The sequence below is a fragment of the Staurois parvus genome, unplaced genomic scaffold, assembly GCF_062004578.1.
Source record: "Staurois parvus isolate SC_StPar_1 unplaced genomic scaffold, SC_StPar_1.0 ptg001756l, whole genome shotgun sequence".
Classification (NCBI taxonomy): domain Eukaryota; kingdom Metazoa; phylum Chordata; class Amphibia; order Anura; family Ranidae; genus Staurois; species Staurois parvus.
In genome coordinates, this window is record NW_028319552.1 from 298,610 (window position 1) to 320,420 (window position 21,811).

A 21,811-nucleotide genomic window follows, 5' to 3' on the forward strand; every position below is an offset into this window, starting at 1 on the left:
TGTGAACTCTACTCCATTTTAAACTTCCTATCTAGAACAGTGGTTCTTAACCTTGTTGGAGGTACTGAACCCCACCAGTTTCATATGCGCATTCACCGAACCCTTCTTAATTGGAAAAATAAAATATGATTTTTAAAATTCAAAACATAGGTATATATTTATACATAGGTGCACAAAATGAACAAAACCGTTAAGAACAAAGAACAAAACCATTAAAACATGATTTTCACACAAAAACATAATAATGAATATTTACTGCACGAATCATATGAGTCGGGTGTGGGTCTTCACCTCTGCCGAACCCGCGAGACTGACTCACTGAACCCCTGGGGTTCGATCGAACCCAGGTTAAGAACCACTGTTTTATAGTAATTCATCCCCCATATAGTAATTCATCCCCCATATAGTAATTCATCCCCCCTATAGTAATTCATCCCCCATATAGTAATTCATCCCCCATAGTAATTCATCCCCCATATAGTAATTCATCCCCCATAGTAATTCATCCCCCCTATAGTAATTCATCCCCCCTATAGTAATTCATCCCCCATATAGTAATTCATCCCCCATATAGTAATTCATCCCCCATAGTAATTCATCCCTCATAGTAATTCATCCCCCATATAGTAATTCATCCCCCATATAGTAATTCATCCCCCATAGTAATTCATCCCCCCTATAGTAATTCATCCCCCCTATAGTAATTCATCCCCCATATAGTAATTCATCCCCCATATAGTAATTCATCCCCCATATAGTAATTCATCCCCCATAGTAATTCATCCCCCCTATAGTAATTCATCCCCCATATAGTAATTCATCCCCCATAGTAATTCATCCCCCCTATAGTAATTCATCCCCCCTATAGTAATTCATCCCCCATATAGTAATTCATCCCCCATATAGTAATTCATCCCCCATAGTAATACATCCCCCATATAGTAATTCATCCCCCATATAGTAATTCATCCCCCATATAGTAATTCATCCCCTATAGTAATTCATCCCCCATATAGTAATTCATCCCTCATAGTAATTCATCCCCCATATAGTAATTCATCCCCCATAGTAATTCATCCCCCCTATAGTAATTCATCCCCCATAGTAATTTATCCCCCATAGTAATTCATCCCCCATAGTAATTCATCCCCCATATAGTAATTCATCCCCCATAGTAATTCATCCCCCATATAGTAATTCATCCCCCATAGTAATTCATCCCCCCTATAGTAATTCATCCCCCATATAGTAATTCATCCCTCATATAGTAATTCATCCCCCATATAGTAATTCATCCCCCATAGTAATTCATCCCCCCTATAGTAATTCATCCCCCCTATAGTAATTCATCCCCCATATTAATTCATCTCTCATATAGTAGTAGTAAGTAAGTAGCAAGTAGTAAGCCAAGTCCCCCCTGTGTCAATTCACTTACCTTTGCTCCGCGCGTTCCTCTCGCCGTATTCCCGCGCCGTTCCGGTCTTCAGGGCGGACTGTGAGAGGAGCCTAGGTCCTCTCACGTTCGTCACGCTGCCCCGCCTACACACATCCTGACAGCCAATCACTGGCTATCAGGATATGAGTGGCAGCGAGACTGGCCAATCATTGCATTTGAGCACGCTGCCCTGGCTGTTTTTTTTTTTGGATCACGCTGCAGAGTCCCTGCCGCCCGAGAGGAGGAGGGGAGCGGGCGCCCGGCACACAAGAGCCGCATTAAAGCGTGTAAAGAGCCGCATGTGGCTCGCGAGCCACGGCTTGCCGACCACTGGGCTAAGCGATGTTGCGTGACCACCTGCAGCCAATGATGGACAAGCGGGGCATGTCATCACGAATCATATGAGTCAGGTGTGGGTCTTCAACTCCGCCGAACCCGCGAGACTGACTCACCGAACCCCTGGGGTTCGATCGAACCCAGGTTAAGAACCACTGATCTAGAATGAGATGCTCTCAATTATCTTAATCAGTCAGAAGATTCTTTGAGAGAGTGCACTTCTCTGATTCAGTTTCACTTTATTACAGGAGCTGGACTTAAAGAGGAGTTCCACCCAAAAGGGGAAGTTCTGCTTTAAAGATTGGTCCCCCGCTCCTCATTAAGGATTGGCACCTTTGGGGAACAGGGGGAATGGGTACCCGAATTTGACAGGTACCCGTTCCCACTTCCGCTGCGATTGCCTAGGCGATTGGAAATGGAAGTTGTCCTCCTACCCTTCCTCCCCGAAGTCTTGTGGGACACGTGACAGGTCCCTGAAGACAACAGGGCCATTCAGGAAGCGCAGCACTGATCGCGCGTGCGCAGTGGGCACCTGGCTATGAAACTGGGTGCCCACATTGAAGATGCCGGCCTCCTGGAATACAGGACAGCCGGTGAAACGGGCTGTGGCGGGGGTAACGCGGGATCGTGGGATGGGTAAGTGGCTGTTTTTTAAAGGTCAGCAGCTACAGTTTTTGTAGCTACTGACTTATTTTTTTTACAGAGTGAGTGTAACTCCGCTTTAAAGTAGAAGTCCAGTCAAAACCTAACTAAACTTAAACCTGCTCCCACCCCCAGTCTAAGCCCTCCACGAAACTTCCCTGCAAAGGAGAGATATGTACCTAACCTAAGGGCACTCTGGTCTGGTCACATGATCTTCTCCTTGCGGCGGCTTCAGTGTAGAGGAGGGAAAGCCCCAGAGTAAGCCTATGGGTGACATCACCAGCCAGGTTTTGCAGCAGTTGTCAGCCATCTCTCCTCTACATTGAGTCTGGCCTCTGGGGAGGTCACATGAATAGAATGGATTACCCTTAGATTAGGTAAGTATAAGCATCTTCCTTTACAGGGTAGTTAGCACAGCACAGGGGTCACCAAACTTTTGCAACAAAGGGCCATTTTACTGACCTTCAAACTTTAGGGGGGCCGGACTGGGGCCAGTGGGAGTAGAAAATGCCTTGGCAATGGTGAGAGTAAACAATGCTATAGGCTTGGTGGTCAGTGTGAGTAAACCCATTATATGATTGGTGTTAGCGGGAAGAATAGTGCCCCATCATTGGTGTCAGTGGGAGGAATAGTGCCCCATCATTGGTGTCAGTGGGAGGAATAGTGCCCCATTATTGGTATCAGTTGGAGGAATAGTGCCCCATTATTGGTATCAGTGGGAGGAATAGTGCCCCATCATTGGTATCAGTGGGAGGAATAGTGCCCCATCATTGGTATCAGCGGGAGGAATAGTGCCCCATCATTGGTGTCAGTGGAAGGAGTAGTGCCCCATCATTGGTATCAGTGGGAGGAATAGTGCCCCATCATTGGTATCAGTGGGAGGAATAGTGTCCCATCATTGGTGTCAGTGGGAGGAATAGTGCCCCATCATTGGTATCAGTGGAAGGAGTAGTGCCCCATCATTGGTATCAGTGGGAGGAATAATGCCCCATCATTGGTATCAGTGGGAGGAATAGTGCTCCATCATTGGTGTCAGTGGGATGAATAGTGCCCCATCATTGGTGTCAGTGGGAGGTATAGTGACCCATCATTGGTGTTAGTGGGAAGAATAGTGCCCCATTATTGGTATTAGTGGGAGGAATAGTGCCCCATCATTGGTGTCAGTGGGAGGTAAAGTGACCCATCATTGGTGTTAGTGGGAAGAATAGTGCCCCATCATTGGTGTCAGTGGGAGGTAAAGTGACCCATCATTGGTGTTAGTGGGAGGAATAGTGCCCCATCATTGGTGTCAGTGGGAAGAATAGTGCCCCATCACTGATATCAGTAGGAGGAATAGTGCTACATTATTGGTGTCAGTGGGAGGAATAGTGCCTCAATATTGGTGTCAACGGGAAAATTAATTCCCTGTCTTTGGTGTCAGTGGGAGGAATAGTACCCGATTGTTGGTATCAGCAGGAGGAATAGTGTCCCAAGGGCCAGATAAAGGTAAGCAAAGGGCCATATCCGGCCCTCTGGATGCAGTTTGTAAACCCCTGGCATAGGGCTTAGAATGGGGGTGGGAGCAGGTTTAGGCTTAGTTAGGTTTTGACTGGACTTCCACTGTAATTCCATCAACTGCCATCCCTATGTCCAATGAGAGTTACTGACCACTGAGAAGGCAGTTAATAGAGCTTCGCTAAGTCCCAGTAACAAAGTGGAACTGAATCAGAGAGCGGCACAGAGGAAGCTGCTCTGGCAACAGCAGGCATCTTGTGGTGTCTGCTCTATGGAAGCAGTTTTACTTTAAAATCGAGCAAAAACTACCATTTTTCCTAAAGGGAACACAACTCTGTCTATCTTACAGCAGGAAAAAGCTGCTGAACCAATGATGGTGGCTTCATTTCCCAGAATCCTTTGTTACATGGAGCTGGTGATGCTCGCCCTGTAACTCTCTCTTGCAATACCCGAAGCTCTCCACCAATGACATGAACTCTTACCGCAATGACATAGCGCGGCCTGTACTGTAAAGTGCCGAACAGGCCTAGTATGATAGCGATGATGTGTAGAAAATTAGCCAAAATTGGAGCCCATTGGTAGCCCAAGAAGTCAAAGACTTGACGCTCTAGTGCTGCGATCTGTAAAGAGAGGAAAATAGAAAAAGGAGAGGTTTAGGAAGCAGAGCAATAAATAAATGAACATTTTTCATGCATACTGTATTTTGCTGGTTTTAGGCAGCACTAGGCCACAGGGTATGAAGCTTTGATCACCGTGCTGTCAAAACAAAGAGAATCTGTCACTATGGAGTGACAAAAAGTCTGAAAAAAGAAAACTAAGGCAGTCACCACATCTAAGAACTGGTAACTTGCATAACAATTTTATTGGTATATTCAATATAAATTCATTGTTCGAGTTTACATGCCCTTTAAGACCTTCCTTGCTGCCTCCAAAAGCCAGATATTCATATCAACAGCTGACGCTACCTGCTATCACAGTGTGACATTTTACAAATCCTATCCTATTGACAGGTTTGCTTTAAAGTGTTCATCTTTTCAGAAAAAAATTAAAAGGGGGACTAACACCGTACACCCTCCCTACCCCCAGGTTCCCACTATATTGACCTCCATAGGTGATGTGTTGTCTGTGCCCACGGAGTCTGTGCAGCGTTCCGGGGATTTGAAATCTCTGCTCTTCTATCTGTAGTGAACTTCACTCCCGCCCATTTTATTTCTCCTCCCCACTTTTTTTTGTTGGGTTATGCACAAAAAACATCCATATCCAGTTATTCTATGGTGTTTTTTTGTGATCAGCTGTCCCACACCTGAACCATCTACACACCCAGTCCTGTGCCGCCATCTTTTTCTTATGTAGCCAGCCCTCTGATGACAAGTGTGCCCTCTGATGACATGTGTGCACCACCACACATCATCAAGGGGCCAGCCCAGTCCTGTGCCACCATCTTTTTCTTATGTAGCTAGCCCTCTGATGACAAGTGTGCCCTTTGATGACATGTGTACACCACCACACATCATCAAGGAGCCAGCTGTGTCTTCCTGGTTCTTGCAGCCACCCCTGATGACAGGTATGTGCTATAGTGCATCATCAGGAGGCTGGCTTTCTCTTCTGCGTTCTTGCAGCGGCTCCATGACGACATACATGCACCACCACGCATCATCAGGAGGACAGCTATGTCTTCCAGGTTCTTGCAGCCACTTCCCCAGATGATAGGTATGTGCCATGGTGCATCATCAGGAGGCCGGCTGTCTCTTCCAGGTTCTTGCCGTGGCTCCGTGATGACATGCAGTACAACAGCAGGCGGTCTGCTGTCTTTCAAGTTCTTGCAGCGGCTCCCTGATGACATGCATGCACCAGAGCACATCATCAGGAGGCTGGCTGTCTTCCAAGTTCTTGCAGTGGCGCTCTGATGGCATGTGTGCCCTCTGATGACATGTGTGCACCACCACACATCATCAAGGGGTCAGCTGTTTCTTCCTGGTTTTTGCAGCAGCCCCTGATGACAGGTATGTGTCATGGTGCATGCCAGCTGTCTCTTTCCAGTTCTTGCAGTGGTTCCTTGATGACATGCATGCAGCACCATACATCATCAGGAGGCCAGCTGTGTCTTCCAGGTTCTTGCATCCCACCCCTTTCCACAGATGACAGGTATGTGCCATGGTACATCAACAGGAGGCTGGCTATCTCTTTCAAGTTCCTGCACTGGCTCCCTGATGACATGCATGCACCATCGCACGTCATTAGGAGACCGGCTGTCTTTTCCGAGTTCTTGCAATGCCTCCCTGGTGACATCCATGCCCCAATGCCAATTGTCTGGGGGTGACTGTGTCTTTCAGGCTCCTGCAACCACTCCCCTGAAGACAGGTATGTGCCATGGTGCATCATCAGGAGGCCGGCTGTCTCTTCCAGGTTATTGTAGCAGCTCCTTGCTGACATGCATGCACCATTGCACATCAGGAGGCCAGCTGTCTCTTCTGAGTTCTTGCAGTTGCTCCCTGATGACACGCATGCACCAATGCCCATTGTCTGGGGATGACTGTGTCTTCCAGGTTCCTGCAACTGCTCCCCTGATGACAGATATGTGCCATGATACATCATCAGGAGGCCGGCTGTCTCTTCCAGGTTCTTGCAGCAGTTCCTTGATGCCATGCATGATCCACAGTTTATCATCAGGGGGCCAAGTGTCTGTTCCAGGTTCTTGTGACCACCCACAATGACATGCATGCACTGAGACTCGTCATCACTGGCTGGATGTCTTCTCTGGGTTCTTGCACCTGCCCCCATAATGACAGGTATGAGCCACAGTGGTGTATCAGTAGGATTCTGGCTGTCTCTCCCAGGTTTTTGCAGCCATCTTCTTAAGGACATGCCTGAGCCACAGTGTACCATCCGGGGACTGACTGTCTCTTCCAAGTTCGTGTAGTCACCCCCTGAAGATGTGTATGTGCCATAGCTCGTCATTAGGGGCTGGATGTCTTCTCTGGGTTCTTGCAGCCACCTCTCTTATGATGTGCATGCACCACGGCACATCATCAGGGGGCCATATGCAACAGCCAGGAAGAGTCAGCCAGCTTCCTGATGATGTCCCAGTGGTGCATGCACCCTACGGTACTTCAAACCCTCCTGGGATGTGTGACATAGGCTTCCCAAGAGGGTAAAAAAAAAGTCACTCACCCAGGTCAGAATTCAGGAAGTGCAGGCAGCATTCCCAGAAACAGCGTATTTACCAGATAAGAATAATAAATATCCAAATGTTGGAGAGGAGGGGGAGTGGAAAGGCTGAGGGTGAAGGTTAGCCAATAATGAGTATTATTTGATCACCAAACTTTCTGCAATATTCAGTCTAATTATTATTATTATTGTGTAGGCTTCCAGCTCTTCACAATCTTTTCAACCACTAAACACTATAATTTATCCTCTTAGTCACATTTAGTAGTGGGGAGATGTTATTAGCAGGAGTTTCGGAAAACGTCAAGTTAATCAACTGCTGCCTCTACAGTTATATTAATAATTAGGCCAAGTTCAAGTGCATATTAGTTGGCTTTATGAACATGTTTGGTGGACAATGTGTTCTTTTACAGAACTATTCTTTAGAGCTGTCAGAGGAACAAGTGCAGAAGGAAAAAGGGACAGAAGGGGTTGGGTGGTAGAAGGGAAAATTGGGAGCCATGTTGAAATGTTATTGGTTCCTGCGGGTTAATGTACTGTCGCACTTTGTGCTGTCTGCCTGAACAGGCCCATATAGGTGTGAAATTGTTTGTGTGCCAGAGGTGCCTAGGGACACATCGGCTGTCCTCATTATCGAGTTTACCCTTGCTCAGCACCAAGGGGCCTTTGGCCACTGTACAGCAATTACGGTCAGCGCAGCAATGCTCCTGGGAGCTGGCTTGCTATCCAGGCCTCTCCTCCAGCATGATGGATATCCCTGTCCACTTTCTTTGTGAGGAATCCATCATCCTGTCTCCGTGGCCACTGCTCCTGATACCAAGCGGATTCATCACGCCGCCCTTTCTAACATGCGTTCTCTGTGACAACCCTCCAGGGTCACCCCGGCGAAGATGAGACAGGCTTGGCACTGCCAACGACGCTCACTCCAGATCTGATTTGCATGCAAATGATCCTGGAAGGGGAGTGTGAGAGAGGCAAGAGGCTCCTACCTGTGCGATTTTCTGCGCACACCGCAGCCTACCTGCCACCTCAACATGTTTGTTTTAATTGGTTTACCCCCCGCCGGGGTTGCTATGGCGACCTTCCTTGGGGTCCTGCAATTTGTGATTCATTTCCCAGCATCCCTTGCATGCAAGCAAAGGTCACCCGTGAAGGATGCCTAAAGTCAATTTTGCATTTAACCCCTTGCCGAGCAACAGTACGGCTGCAGCTTTGCAAGAATTCCAAGTAGGGGGTACCTGTTTCAGCAGGCTCCAGCGAGGCAATTAAGTTGCTCTGTAACACATTTATCTTCTAAACAAGGCAACAATGCAATTACTGGACCTCCACTTGGGGTATGTCTCATTTATTCTTTGTTAGCATGGCTCATAGGAATTGGCCAGTACCATCTGCCACTGCTTATAGAAATCTGGCAATGCCCATGTGTCTTCGGATGACTGGAAACCTTTGGGCTGGGGGCCAGATGTAACCAACTGGTCCTTTCATGGCAGGAACAGCTTTCGGTGCAGTAAAGAAAGAATACCACCCAAAGTGTGATATGGTGCCACAGTGATTGGGGGGCATGGGAAAAGCTTGGTGCTCCTAAAGGACACGGTTTACTGTAACACACCTTTTCACATCTTCCATGATAAGCCGAGAATGGCTCTTGGCATTCAGTCACATGACATCTTAGAGCCGCAAAGAAATGGGTGCTGGAAGACTTTCCCTTGCCAGATGCTATGGTCACAGGACTGAATAGGGAGCAGATAGATATAAAATATCCATCACAAGACACTAGAGCAGGCCTCGTCCAAATTGTGAAGTATTTCCACTCCACCAGCCCAAGATATCTTCTTAGTACTGGCCCAGGGGCAGTTGCCCCCTTCCCAGTTCTCTCCTGGGAGCAGTCCACCTAAACGGGATGTTCTAGTAATTGGGGAAGTTTTGTGTGCAAAACCACTTCTGGTCTTCCTATGTGTGTGGGGGACTCCGGTAGGGAAATCTTTTGGGTCTGTATAGCTCCTGGTCAGGGGTGGACTGACTATTTGGAAACTCGGGCACTGCCCGAGGGCCCGGGGTCAGTAGGGGGCCCCATGAGATGCCCCTGGTACCTTTTTCATAAGCTTTTTTGAGTTTGGGCAAGGACACAGGGGCCCCATGATCCCCTATTGCCCGGGGGCCCCATGAGTTGTCAGTCCGCCACTGCTCCTGGTTATTTTGGGTTTTCCCCACTCTACCTGTCGCATTTTTTATCCTTTATTTATTACAGGGACTTTTATAGCACCGTCATTCACATCAGTCCCTAACTCTCAATGGACGTACAATCTAAGGTTTCTAACTCACATTCATACATACACATACTAGGGCCAAATTAGACTACCAGCATGTCTTTGGAGTGTGGGAGGAACCCAGAGTACCTAGAGGAAACCCATGCAGGCACAGGGAGAACATTCAAACTCCAGGCAGGTGGTGGCGTGTTTGGGATTCGAACCAACGACCCTAGTACTGCCAGGCGGAAGTGCTAACCATTTAGCCACTGTGCTGCCCGTATACAAGAACTTAATGGTCTAGCTAAGAAAGAGACATTTGTAATGGCATTGCCTGGGAACTGGCCAACCAGCACTGCTTTCAGAAGTCCACAAATGCCCACAGTGCTAGATGAGAGCCTTGGGTTTCTGCATGGCCCAATCCACTCACAAATGATATTCCAGTTATAGGTTAAGTCTGGATTGCTGGGTCACTCGGCCTCTCGTGTGTTGGAAATTCCAGCAGTAAGTGTGTAAGTGGATGTTCCCACTCCTATTGCTGAATACTCTATTCCAATCTCTTCACACCAGAGGAACCCTTGAAAAAATGTTCAGGTCTCGAACCCCTGCTAAAAACCAATTCATTGTTGGTCAGTGAGCAAAATTCCCCTTACACTGGTGGCTAGTGGAAAGTATGCCCACCTTACAGTGTTGGTCAGAATGTAACCTCTATTGACAGCTGAAAAGATCACTGATTTCATGCAGCTGGCTCTGCTATCTGGTGTTGACCCCAGAATTATGAAGGACAATCAACCATAGATCAAGGAACCCCTTGTAACCTCCAGAGGAACCCTAGGTTCCACAGAACCCTGGTTGAGAATGACTGCTAATAAAGTAGTGGTTCAACTGGGATAACTGGAGCCCTTTGTAATGGAACTGCTCAGGAACTGGCCAACCAGCCCTGCTTTCAGGAGTCAGGCAATGCTCACAGTGAACCACCTTAGTTTATGGCTCTAACCAGGGGCGGACTGACCATTTGAGCACTGCTCGAGGGCCCAGGGTCAGTAGTGCTGGATGCGAGCCTTGGCTCCCTCAATGGCCCAGTCCACTCACAAGTGATATTGCAGTTATAGGTTAAGTCTGGAAATCTGAGTCATTTGTTAGCCTCTTATGAGTCTTGGGGAATCTGACAGTGAGATCTCCAAGTCCCTGTAGCTCTGAAGTTCTGGGTGATCTTTTCCATCTTTAGGTGTTTCCACTCTTCCTCTTGATTTTCTCTCCTATACAATGAAGTAAAAATCCAACAAGGGGAAGGTATGCAGTACAACAAACTCATTAGGTGACTTATCTCTCCATTGTCTGTCTTTACTGAGCCCTGACCTTTATAATTGACCCCAGCCTGTGTTTATCCATTAGGGATATTGAAATGCAAGCTCCGCTTGGCAGGGGATGTTTTGCATGGCTCAATGTTTCCTCTAAAGACTTGCAAAATATATTGCGCTATATAAATAAAAGATAGCGATAGTAAAACGTCTCAGGCATACAAAGCTCAAGTTTCTCCTCCCGCAAGTAAGGTCACCTCTCCGAGACAGAGAGAGGTGTAAAAAATGATCCCAGGATGCAGCGCGGGGCGACTTTTCATGTATGGTCATGGCCTGGCTGACGAGTCAGCAGTAAATGCAGTAAAAGCTATAGAGGAATTAATATTGTTTAAGTGCAGTAATATTTCAGAGCCAGGAGAAGGGGCTTACCAAGTCATATATCTTCCATACAGACTCAGTTCTTCAATGTCTGCTTACATACCTCAGGAAGAACCATGCTAAGCACCATTTCATTAGAACACATTCGAGTCCAACCTCTGAAAAAACAATCCTTTGTCTGAAATGAACCACCATAGTTTATGGCTCTAACCAGGGGCGGACTGACCATTCGAGCACTGCCCGAAGGCCCAGGGTCAGTAGGGGGCCCCATGAAATGCCCCTGGTACCTTTTATAGGCTTTTTTTGGGTGTGCTTTGAGTGTGGGTAAGGACACAGGGGCCCCATGATCCCCTATTGCTTGGGGGGCCCATGATTTATGAGTCTGCCCCTGGCTCTAACAGTCATAAACATGTAGAGGAATTATTAAACTTAGCAGCTAAATGGCAATTGATCAGAATTTTTCACCGGGTTAAAACAGAGCCGGGATGGCTTGCTGCATTGCCTGCTGGGACTTTACAACCTGTGCGATTCCTGGTGGAAATCGATTGAAGACTGCCACATGTATGACCAAGCTTTACAGTTTGAGTGTTTTTCATTTTATCAGAAACGTCCACAAGAACAAACCAACACGCTTCGGTTCTTAAGGGCCCCTTCATCAGCGGTTATGTTCAACGAGTTTCACCTTTCATGACGCCAATGAGCGAAATGTACAGGAGGTCACTTCCCAGGTCTGGAACCCATGATCATCGATAGAATCCACCAAAGAGTTCCAAAGAGTTCCTCCACTCAGTTGGCTCAGTTTGTCAGAAATGATTTATTTATTTCAGGTACTTACATAGCGCCGTCAATTTACGCAGCACTTTACATATATATTGTACATTCACATCAGTCCCTAACCCTCAAGGGGCGTACAATCTAAGGTCCCTAACCCTCAAGGGGTGTACAATCTAAGGTCCCTAACCCTCAAGGGGTGTACAATCTAAGGTCCCTAACCCTCAAGGGGAGTACAATCTAAGGATCCCTAACCCTCAAGGGGTGTACAATCTAAGGTCCCTAACCCTCATGGGGCGTACAATCTAAGGTCCCTAACTCTGACTATTGCTGATTTCCTTCAAAGACTATGTGTATTAATGTTAGAATAGAAAATAAAAGTATAGAATAGAATAAAATAGAAAGTCTATAGCCATCATCTGCCGAAATATAAATTTAGAAAAGAATAGTATAGAATAAAACAGAAAAGAATAGAGTAAAACAGAACATAATAGAACAGAAAATAAAAGAATATAATTAAATAGAATAGAAAATAAAGGTACAGAATAGAAGAGCATATAATAGAATAGAAAATATAAGAATAAAATGAAAAAGAATAGAACAGAATAAAAAAAAATTATATCTTAGAATAGAATAGAAAGAACAGTCTTCTGAAATTCAAATTTAGAAAAAGAATAGTATCAAATAAAACAGAACAGAAAAAAATAGAAAAGAATAGAGTAAAACAGAACATAATAGAACAGGAAATAAAAGAATAGAATTAAATATAACAGAAAATAAAGGTACAGAATAGAAAAGCATAGAATAGAATAAAAAAAAAGAAAAGAATAGAGTAAAACAGAACATAACAGAACAGAAAATAAAAGAATAGAATTAAATAGGATAGAAAATAAAGGTACAGAATAGAAAAGCATAGAATAGAAAATAAAAGACTAAAATAGAAAATAATAGAAAAAAATAATATATTAGAATAGAACAGAAAGAACAGTCTTCTGATATTCAAATTGTGAGCAGAACAGAAAATAAAGGAATAGAATAGAAAAACATAGACTAGAATAGAAAAGAATAGAATAGAAAAGAACAGAAAAAATATATAATAGATTAGAATAGAAAGAATAGTCTTCCAAAATTAGAATTTTGAATAGAACAGAACCAGCTATTCTTCACAATGAATTCGGATAGATTCGATATTTTCGATTCGAATACTTCGAATCTATTGGAAAGATTTGAAATCGGTCGAAAATAATCAAAACGAAACTACAGTATGAAATATGAAATTAGTAACTCCTCGATCCTAAATGAAACAAACCATTTCGTCCTGCACATGTCTAATGGCCATTTTGTCAAATGCGAAGACAATTTTCGGATAGGTTAGACAGAAGCGGGACAACTTGCTGCTCTGCCTGCAGCGACTTTCCAACCTGTGCGGTTTTAGCGCAGCGGACAGATGTCACTGCAGACACCGGGAGGTGGTTGTGTATAGTGAGGCACACAAAACCAATTCCCAGCGGTAAAACAAAGCATTCAAACCGGCTCATTGTCTGCGCACATTTCCATCCTGGAGCTGTAGAAGCCCCCGGGAAATCCTCTGTCATGCAAGACCGTTAGACAAAGCTGCGGCGTGTGCTGAGCGCCAGACTGAGCCGGGTAATTAAAGAGCATCTGCAAACGAGGCCCCAAATAACCCCATCCGGCAGTCTGCAATATGGGGATTTCACTGCATGGAGGGTGCTGAGCATGCAACTGAGATGACATACGGAGGTCTACACACCCCAGTTAAAATATCAGGTTTCAGTGATGAGATGAAAAAATGAGACAAAGATAAATAATTTCAGAACTTTCTCCACCTTTAATGCAACCTATAAACTGTATAACTCAGTTGACACAAAAACCTGAAATCTATTAGGGGGGGGGGGGGAAGTAAACATAAAACACTAAAATAATGTGGTTGCATAAGTGTGCACACCCTCTTATAACTGGGGATGTAGCTGTGTTCAGAATTAAGCAATCACATTCATGTTAAACAGGAGTCAGTACACACTCACCATCATTTAAAGTGCCTCTGATTAACCCCACATAAAGTTCAGCTGTTCTAGGTGGTCTTTCCTGACATTTTCTTAGTCGTATCCTACAGCAAAAGTCATGGTCCGCAGAGAGCTTCCAAAGCATCAGAGGGATCTCACTGATAAAAGGTATCAGTCAGGAGAAGAATTTCCAAGGCAATAGATATACCATGGAACACAGTGAAGACAGTCATCATCAAGTGGAGAAAATATGACTCAGCAGTGATATCACCAAGAACTGGACGTCCCTCCAAAATGGATGAAAAGACGAGAAGAAAACTGGTCTGGGAGGCTGCCAAGAGGCCTACAGCAACATGAAAGGAGCTGCAGGAATATCTGACAAGTACTGGCTGTGTGGTCCATGTGACAACAATCTCCTGTGTTCTTCATATGTCTGGGCTATGAGGTAGAGTGGCAAGATGGAAGCCTTTTCTTACGAAGAAAAACATCCAAACCGGCTACATTTTGCAAAAACACATCTGAAGTCTCCCAAAATCATGTGGGGAAATGTGTTCTGGTCTGGTGAAACCAAGGTTGAACTTTTGGCCATAATTCCAAAAGATATGTTTGGCGCAAAAACAACACTGCACATCACCAAAAGAACACCATACCCACCGTGAAGCATGGTGGTGGCAGCATTACGCTTTGGGGCTGTTTTTTCTTCAGCTGGAACTGGGGCCTTAGTCAAGGTAGAGGGAATTATGAACAGTTCCAAATACCGGTCAATATTGGCACAAAACCTTCAGGCTTCTGCTAGAAAGCTGAACATGAAGAGGAATCTCATCTTTCAGCATGACAACGACCCAAAACATCTATCCAATCCACAAAGGAATGGCTTCACCAGAAAGAAAGTTTTGGAATGGCCCAGCAAGAGCCCAGACCTGAATCCGATGGAAAATCTGTGGGGTGATCTGAAGAGGGCTGTGTACAGGAGATAACCTCACAATTTGGTAGATTTGTAGTGTTTTAGCAAGGTAGAGCGGGCAAATATTACCAAGTCACGATGTGCCATGCTGATAGACTCCTCCCCAAAAAGACTGAGTACTGGAATCACATCAAAAGGGACTTCAACAAAGGATTAGTGTAAGGGTGTGCACACTTATGCAACCAGATTATTTTAGTTTTTTTCTTTTTACTTCCTTCCACCTAAAAGATTTCAGTTTGTTGTACAGATTATAGGTTACATTTACATGGAAAAAGTTCTAAAATAATTTCTTTGTCTCACTTCTTTACATCACAGAAACCGGACATTTTAACAGGGGTGTGTACTTTATATCCACTTTAGTTGCACGGGAGGCTCTGACATCATTGTGAGTTTTGCATGTTTATTGTCACTTTTATGTGCTTTAGGCTGGCCACAGACAGGTCGTTTATCGGGCCGAATTGTCGGCCGATAAATGAAAAATCGGTCGTTGCTGCCACCAATGCTTACGAAAAACGGCTGTTTTTTGTAGATTTTCCAGCATGACTGATAAAAAGAAACGAGAACTGTGAAAATCGGCCGACGACATTGCCCCACTAACGGTGTGAATATTGGCCGATTATTCGTTCGGACGAAAATTCGGCCGATAAACGACCCGTCTATGACCTGCATAAGCCATTTTCATATCCATAGATGGATAGGAACAGTCACTTCTGATCGACCTCCTGATAAATTAATACTTCGCCTCCTCCTGTCTGCAAGAAAGGATCATTATCAGTCGGGATTCTGTCTTTTTTTTTTTTTTGACCGCCTGCCTTTGTCTAACCAACAGTTCTTTAGATTAACAGGCCAAGGGCAGAAGGATCTTTATGAACAGCCGGTATTTCAGAACATAAACTTTCCAACAGATAAGGGAAGTGGGGTGAAAAGATTCCTTTAAGCCAGCCGGCTCGGCAATGAGATAACATCAAACAGATCTTGATTTGTATTTAATCTTTTCAGAGGGTGTGCTAGGTACCTGCGCCTTACACTCCCACCCCCACCTTCCCTCGGTCCAACACCCCTGGCCCATGCTCAGATCCAGGGGTGGACTGACAACTCATGGGGCCCCCGGGCAATAGGGGATCATGGGGCCCTTGTGTCCTCGCCCACACTCAAACTACACCCAAAAAAGCCTATGAAAGGTACCAGGGGCATCTCATGGGGCCCCCTACTGACCCCGGGCCCTCGGGCAGTGCCCAAGTACCCGAATGGTCAGTCCGCCCCTGATCAGATCTCTACAAATCTTATTACAGAAGGCTTAGTACTGGCAAATGAATATTCCGATGGAAAATCAGAACTCATTACAGATATCTCGGTCTTCAGGTACCCTGACCTTCCGTGCCCCACATTCCGATGGACAAAAAGACTCTCTGTCAGCGAGGAGAACGATCGTATCTGCAAGGCACAGATAGCAGAGAACTGGCCTGCTATGCCATTCTATTCAGTCAGATTTAATGAATCAGCATTTTTTAGATTTTTTTCCCTGTACATGGAGGGCAGCGGTCTGCAGCATAATTCAAAAGAGAAGGTGGCTGTATGTATTTGAACTGCAGGGAGTCTTGAGGCTCCTCTCTGCTGTCCCCACAGCATCGGTCAGCCTGTTCTCTGTGAACGAACTCTAGATCTGTTGCTGGCTGCAGTGGCCCCCAGACAAGAGAAACTTCAACTGGCCCTAGTATGTCTTTGCAAGGGAGATAGGGACCTTCAATTGCTCCTTCTGGGCAGGGACTGATGTGCAAAATGTAAAGCACTGTCTAAACTCTCAGCACTAATTCAATCCTTGTAATAAACATTGCAAATATCACTCAAGAATTTGCCCACCAGAGGTTTTTTTTCTTTTAAACCAAAAAGGAGCAAAAAGTTCCACATGAGATGGCCATTCTGATCCCATGGATAAGCCCAGGTGACTGGATTCTAAAAGTGACAACAGGAGACCGGCCAGACAGACGAGGCCACGGCATCCAGCAAATGGACCAAACATTCCTTGCTGGGCTGTCACTCCTAGCAAAAAAAAGGCCAGAGGGCAAAGGAAAGAGTGTAATAGCACCCAAATCTGAACCCATTTTCCCATTTCATGAAGGAAAGGGACTCCGCTCTATTGTGTGATCGAGAGGACAGGCTGAGAACAGAGGTGACGTTCCCGGATTACCCCATAGAGAGGACGGGCCGAGAACAGAGGTGACATTCCCGGATTACCCCATAGAGAGGACGGGCCGAGAACAGAGGTGATGTTGCCGGATTACCCCATAGAGAGGACAGGCCGAGAACAGAGGTGATGTTGCCGGATTACCCCATAGAGAGGACAGGCCGAGAACAGAGGTGATGTTCCCGGATTACCCCATAGAGAGGACAGGCCGAGAACAGAGGTGATGTTCCCGGATTACCCCATAGAGAGGACAGGCCGAGAACAGAGGTGACATTCCCGGATTACCCCATAGAGAGGACGGGCCGAGAACAGAGGTGATGTTGCCGGATTACCCCATAGAGAGGACAGGCCGAGAACAGAGGTGATGTTGCCGGATTACCCCATAGAGAGGACAGGCCGAGAACAGAGGTGATGTTCCCGGATTACCCCATAGAGAGGACAGGCCGAGAACAGAGGTGATGTTCCCGGATTACCCCATAGAGAGGACAGGCCGAGAACAGAGGTGATGTTCCCAGATTACCCCATAGAGAGGACAGGCCGAGAACAGAGGTGATGTTGCCGGATTACACCATAGAGAAGACAGGCCAAGAACAGAGGTGACGTTCCCGGATTACCCCATAGAGAAGACGGGCCGAGAACAGAGGTGACGTTCCCGGATTACCCCATAGAGAGGACGGGCCGAGAACAGAGGTGACGTTCCCGGATTACCCCATAGAGAGGACGGGCCGAGAACAGAGGTGACGTTCCCGGATTACCCCATAGAGAGGACAGGCCGAGAACAGAGGTGATGTTCCCGGATTACCCCATAGAGAGGACAGGCCGAGAACAGAGGTGATGTTCCCGGATTACCCCATAGAGAGGACAGGCCGAGAACAGAGGTGACGTTCCCAGATTACCCCATAGAGAGGACAGGCCGAGAACAGAGGTGATGTTGCCGGATTACACCATAGAGAAGACAGGCCAAGAACAGAGGTGACGTTCCCGGATTACCCCATAGAGAAGACGGGCCGAGAACAGAGGTGACGTTCCCGGATTACCCCATAGAGAGGACGGGCCGAGAACAGAGGTGACGTTCCCGGATTACCCCATAGAGAGGACGGGCCGAGAACAGAGGTGACGTTCCCGGATTACCCCATAGAGAGGACGGGCCGAGAACAGAGGTGACGTTCCCGGATTACCCCATAGAGAAGACGGGCCGAGAACAGAGGTGACGTTCCCGGATTACCCCATAGAGAGGACGGGCCAAGAACAGAGGTGACGTTCCCGGATTACCCCATAGAGAAGACGGGCCGAGAACAGAGGTGACGGTACCGGATTACCTCATAGAGAGGACGGGCCGAGAACAGAGGTGACGTTCCCGGATTACACCATAGAGAGGACAGGATGAGAACAGAGGTGATGTTCCCGGATTACCCCATAGGGAAGACGGGCCGAGAACAGAGGTGACATTCCCGGATTACCCCATAGAGAGTACGGGCCGAGAACAGAGGTGATGTTCCCGGATTACCCCATAGAGAGGACGGGCCGAGAACAGGAGGTGACGTTCCCAGATTACCCCATAGAGAGGACGGGCCGAGAACAGGAGGTGACGTTCCCGGTTAACCCCATAGAGAGGACGGGCCGAGAACAGGAGGTGACGTTCCCGGATTACCCCATAGAGAAGACGGGCCGAGAACAGAGGTGAAGTTCCCGAATCACCCCATAGAGTGGACGGGACAAGAACAGAGGTGACGTTCCCAGATTACCTCATAGAGAGGACGGGCCGAGAACAGAGGTGAAGTTCCCGAATCACCCCATAGAGTGGACGGGACAAGAACAGAGGTGACGTTCCCGGATCACCTCATAGAAAAGGATGGGCAGAGTACAGAGGTGACTTTCCCAAAACACCCCATAGAGAGGACAGGCCGAGAACAGAGCTGACTTTCCCGAATCACCCCATAGAAAGGATTAAATAGCACCCAAATATGAATCAATATTCCCATTTCATGAAGGAAAGGGACTCTGCTCTATTGTGTGATCGAGAGGACAGGCCGAGAACAGAGGTGACGTTGCCAGATTACCCCATAGAGAGGACAGACCGAGAACAGAGGTGACGTTCCCAAATTACCCCATAGAAAGGATGTAATAGCACCCAAATCTGAATCCATTTTCCCATTTCATGAAGGAAAGGAACTCCGCTCTATTGTGTGATAAAGAGGACAGGCCGAGAACAGAGGTTGATGTTCCTGAAACACCTCATAGAGAAGATGGGCACAGTACAGAGGTGACTTTTCCAAAACACCCCATAGAGAGGACAGGCCAAAAATAGAGGTGACTTTCCAGAATCACCCCATAGAAAGGATTAAATAGCACCCAAATCTCAATCAATTTTCCCATTTCATGAAGGAAAGGGTCTCAGCTCCATTGTGTGATCAAGAGGACAGGCCAAGAACAGAGGTAAAGTTCCCGAATCACCCCATAGAGAGGACAGGTCGAGAACAGAGGTGACTTTCCTTAATGACCCCATAGAAAGAATGTAATAGCACCCAAATCTGAACTAATTTTCCCATTTCATGAAGGAAAGGTTCTCCGTTCTCATGTGTGATCGAAAGGATGGTCCGAGAACAGAGGTCATGTTCCCGAATTACCCCATAGAGAGGACAGGCTTAGAACAGAGGTGATGTTCCTGAATTACCCCATAGACAGGATGGGCCGAGAACAGAGATGACTTTCCCGAATCACCCCCATAGAGGCGAATATGCCGAGAACAGAGATGACTTTCCCTAATCACCCCAATGAGGCTATGTGCCGAGAACAAAGGTGACTTTCTTGAATCACCCCATAGAGGGGATGTGCCAAGAACAGAGGTTACTTTCCCAAATCACCCCACAGAGGCGATGTGCCAAGAACAGAGGTGACTTTCCCAAATCACCCCATAGAGAGGACAGGCCGAGAACAGAGGTGACATTCCCGAATTACCCCATAGAGAGGACAGGCCGAGAACTGAGGTGACTTTCCCGAATCACCCCATAGAGGCGATGTGCCAAGAACAGAGGTGACTTTGCCGAATCACCCCATAGAGAGGACAGGCCGAGAACAGAGGAAACTTTCCCAAATCACCCCATAGAGAGGACAGGCTGAGAACAGAGGTGACTTTCCTGAATCACCCCATAGAGGCGATATGCCGAGAACAGAGGAAACTTTCCCAAATTTCCCCATAGAGAGGACAGGCCGAGAACAGAGGTGACTTTCCCGAATCAACCAATAGAGAGGACGGGCTGGGTATAGATATATTTCCCGAATGACTCAATAGAGAGGACGGGCTGAGTATAGACATATTTCCCAAATTACCCCATAGAGAGGACGGGCCAAGTACAGATGTATTTCCCGAATGACCCCATAGAGGGAACGGGGTAAGAATAGACATATTTCCCGAAGGACACGATAAAGAGAACAGGCCGAGTAGAGATGTATTTCTCGAATGACTCAATAGAGAGGATGGGCTGAGCACAGATGTATTTCTCGAATTACTCCATAGAGAGGACAGGCAGAGTACAGATGTATTTCCTGACTGACTCAATAGAGAAGATGGGCCAGGTACAGGCATATTTCACGAATTAGCTGATAGAAAGGATGGAACGAGTATAGACATATTTTTTTAAATTACCCCATAGAGAGGACGGGTCCGGTACAGATGAATTTTTCAAATGACCCAATAGAAAGGATAGGCCGAAAACAGGCATATTTCCTGAATGACCTCATAGAAAGGACGGGACGAGTACATAGGTGATTTTCCCGATTGACCCAGTAGAGAGGATGACCACCAAGTACAGACGTATTTCCTGAATGACCCGATAGAGAGGACGGGCCGGGTACAGATGTATTTCCCGAATCACCATTAGAGAGGCCAGATTGAGTACAGACATCTTTCCCGAATGACCCAATAGGGAGGACAGGCAGAGTACAGAAGTGATTTTCCCGATTGACCCAGTAGAGAGGACGACCAAGTACAGACGTATTTCCCGAATGACCCGATAGAGAAGACGGGCAGAATACAGAGGTGATTTTCCCGATTGACTCAGTAGAGAGGACGACCAAGTACAGACGTATTTCCCGAATGACCCGATAGAGAGGACGGGCCGGGTACAGATGTATTTCCCGAATCACCATTAGAGAGGCCAGATTGAGTACAGACATCTTTCCCGAATGACCCAATAGAGAGGACAGGCAGAGTACAGAGGTGATTTTCCCGATTGACCCAGTAGAGAGGACGACCACCAAGTACAGACGTATTTCCCGAATAACCCGATAGAGAGGACGGGCCGGGTACAGATGTATTTTCTGAATCACCATTAGAGAGGCCAGATTGAGTACAGACATCTTTCCCGAATTACCCAATAGAGAGGACAGGCAGAATACAGAGGTGATTTTCCTGACTGACCCAGTAGAGAGGACGACCAAGTACAGACGTATTTCCCGAATGACCCGATAGACAGGACAGGCAGAGTACAGAGGTGATTTTCCCGACTGACCCAGTAGAGAGGACGACCAAGTACAGATGTATTTCCCGAATGACCCGATAGAGAAGACGGGCAGAATACAGATATACTTCGCGAATGACCCAATAGAAAAAAACGGGCCGAGTACATATGTGACTTTCCCGAATAACCCAACAGAGAGGACGAACACAGACGTATTTCCCGAATTACCCCATACAGAGGACAGACCAAGAACTGTTGTGAATTTCCCTCCCAATGATCAGATAGAAAAGGTGGACCGAGAACAGACATGACTTTCCCAAACAACCCTGGTGGTCACCATCAGGTTGGCTGCACAGACTCCTGTGTGAGAGCTGCAGAGAGTTCAAGTTCACTGTGAACACGCAGGGTCT

At 46.6% G+C, this 21,811-nt stretch overlaps 1 protein-coding gene across 2 annotated transcripts in view; it reads right to left on the reverse strand.

The window, feature by feature from the left end:
- Positions 1 to 21,811, reverse strand: part of NKAIN4 (sodium/potassium transporting ATPase interacting 4) — a 65,408-nt gene that overhangs the window by 22,571 nt on the left and 21,026 nt on the right. For both annotated transcript variants that reach the window (XM_089663735.1, XM_089663734.1), the window contains exon 2: positions 4,390 to 4,527. In XM_089663735.1, coding sequence (XP_089519861.1) covers positions 4,390 to 4,527 — 138 coding nt within the window. The remainder of the gene's footprint in view (positions 1 to 4,389; positions 4,528 to 21,811) is intronic.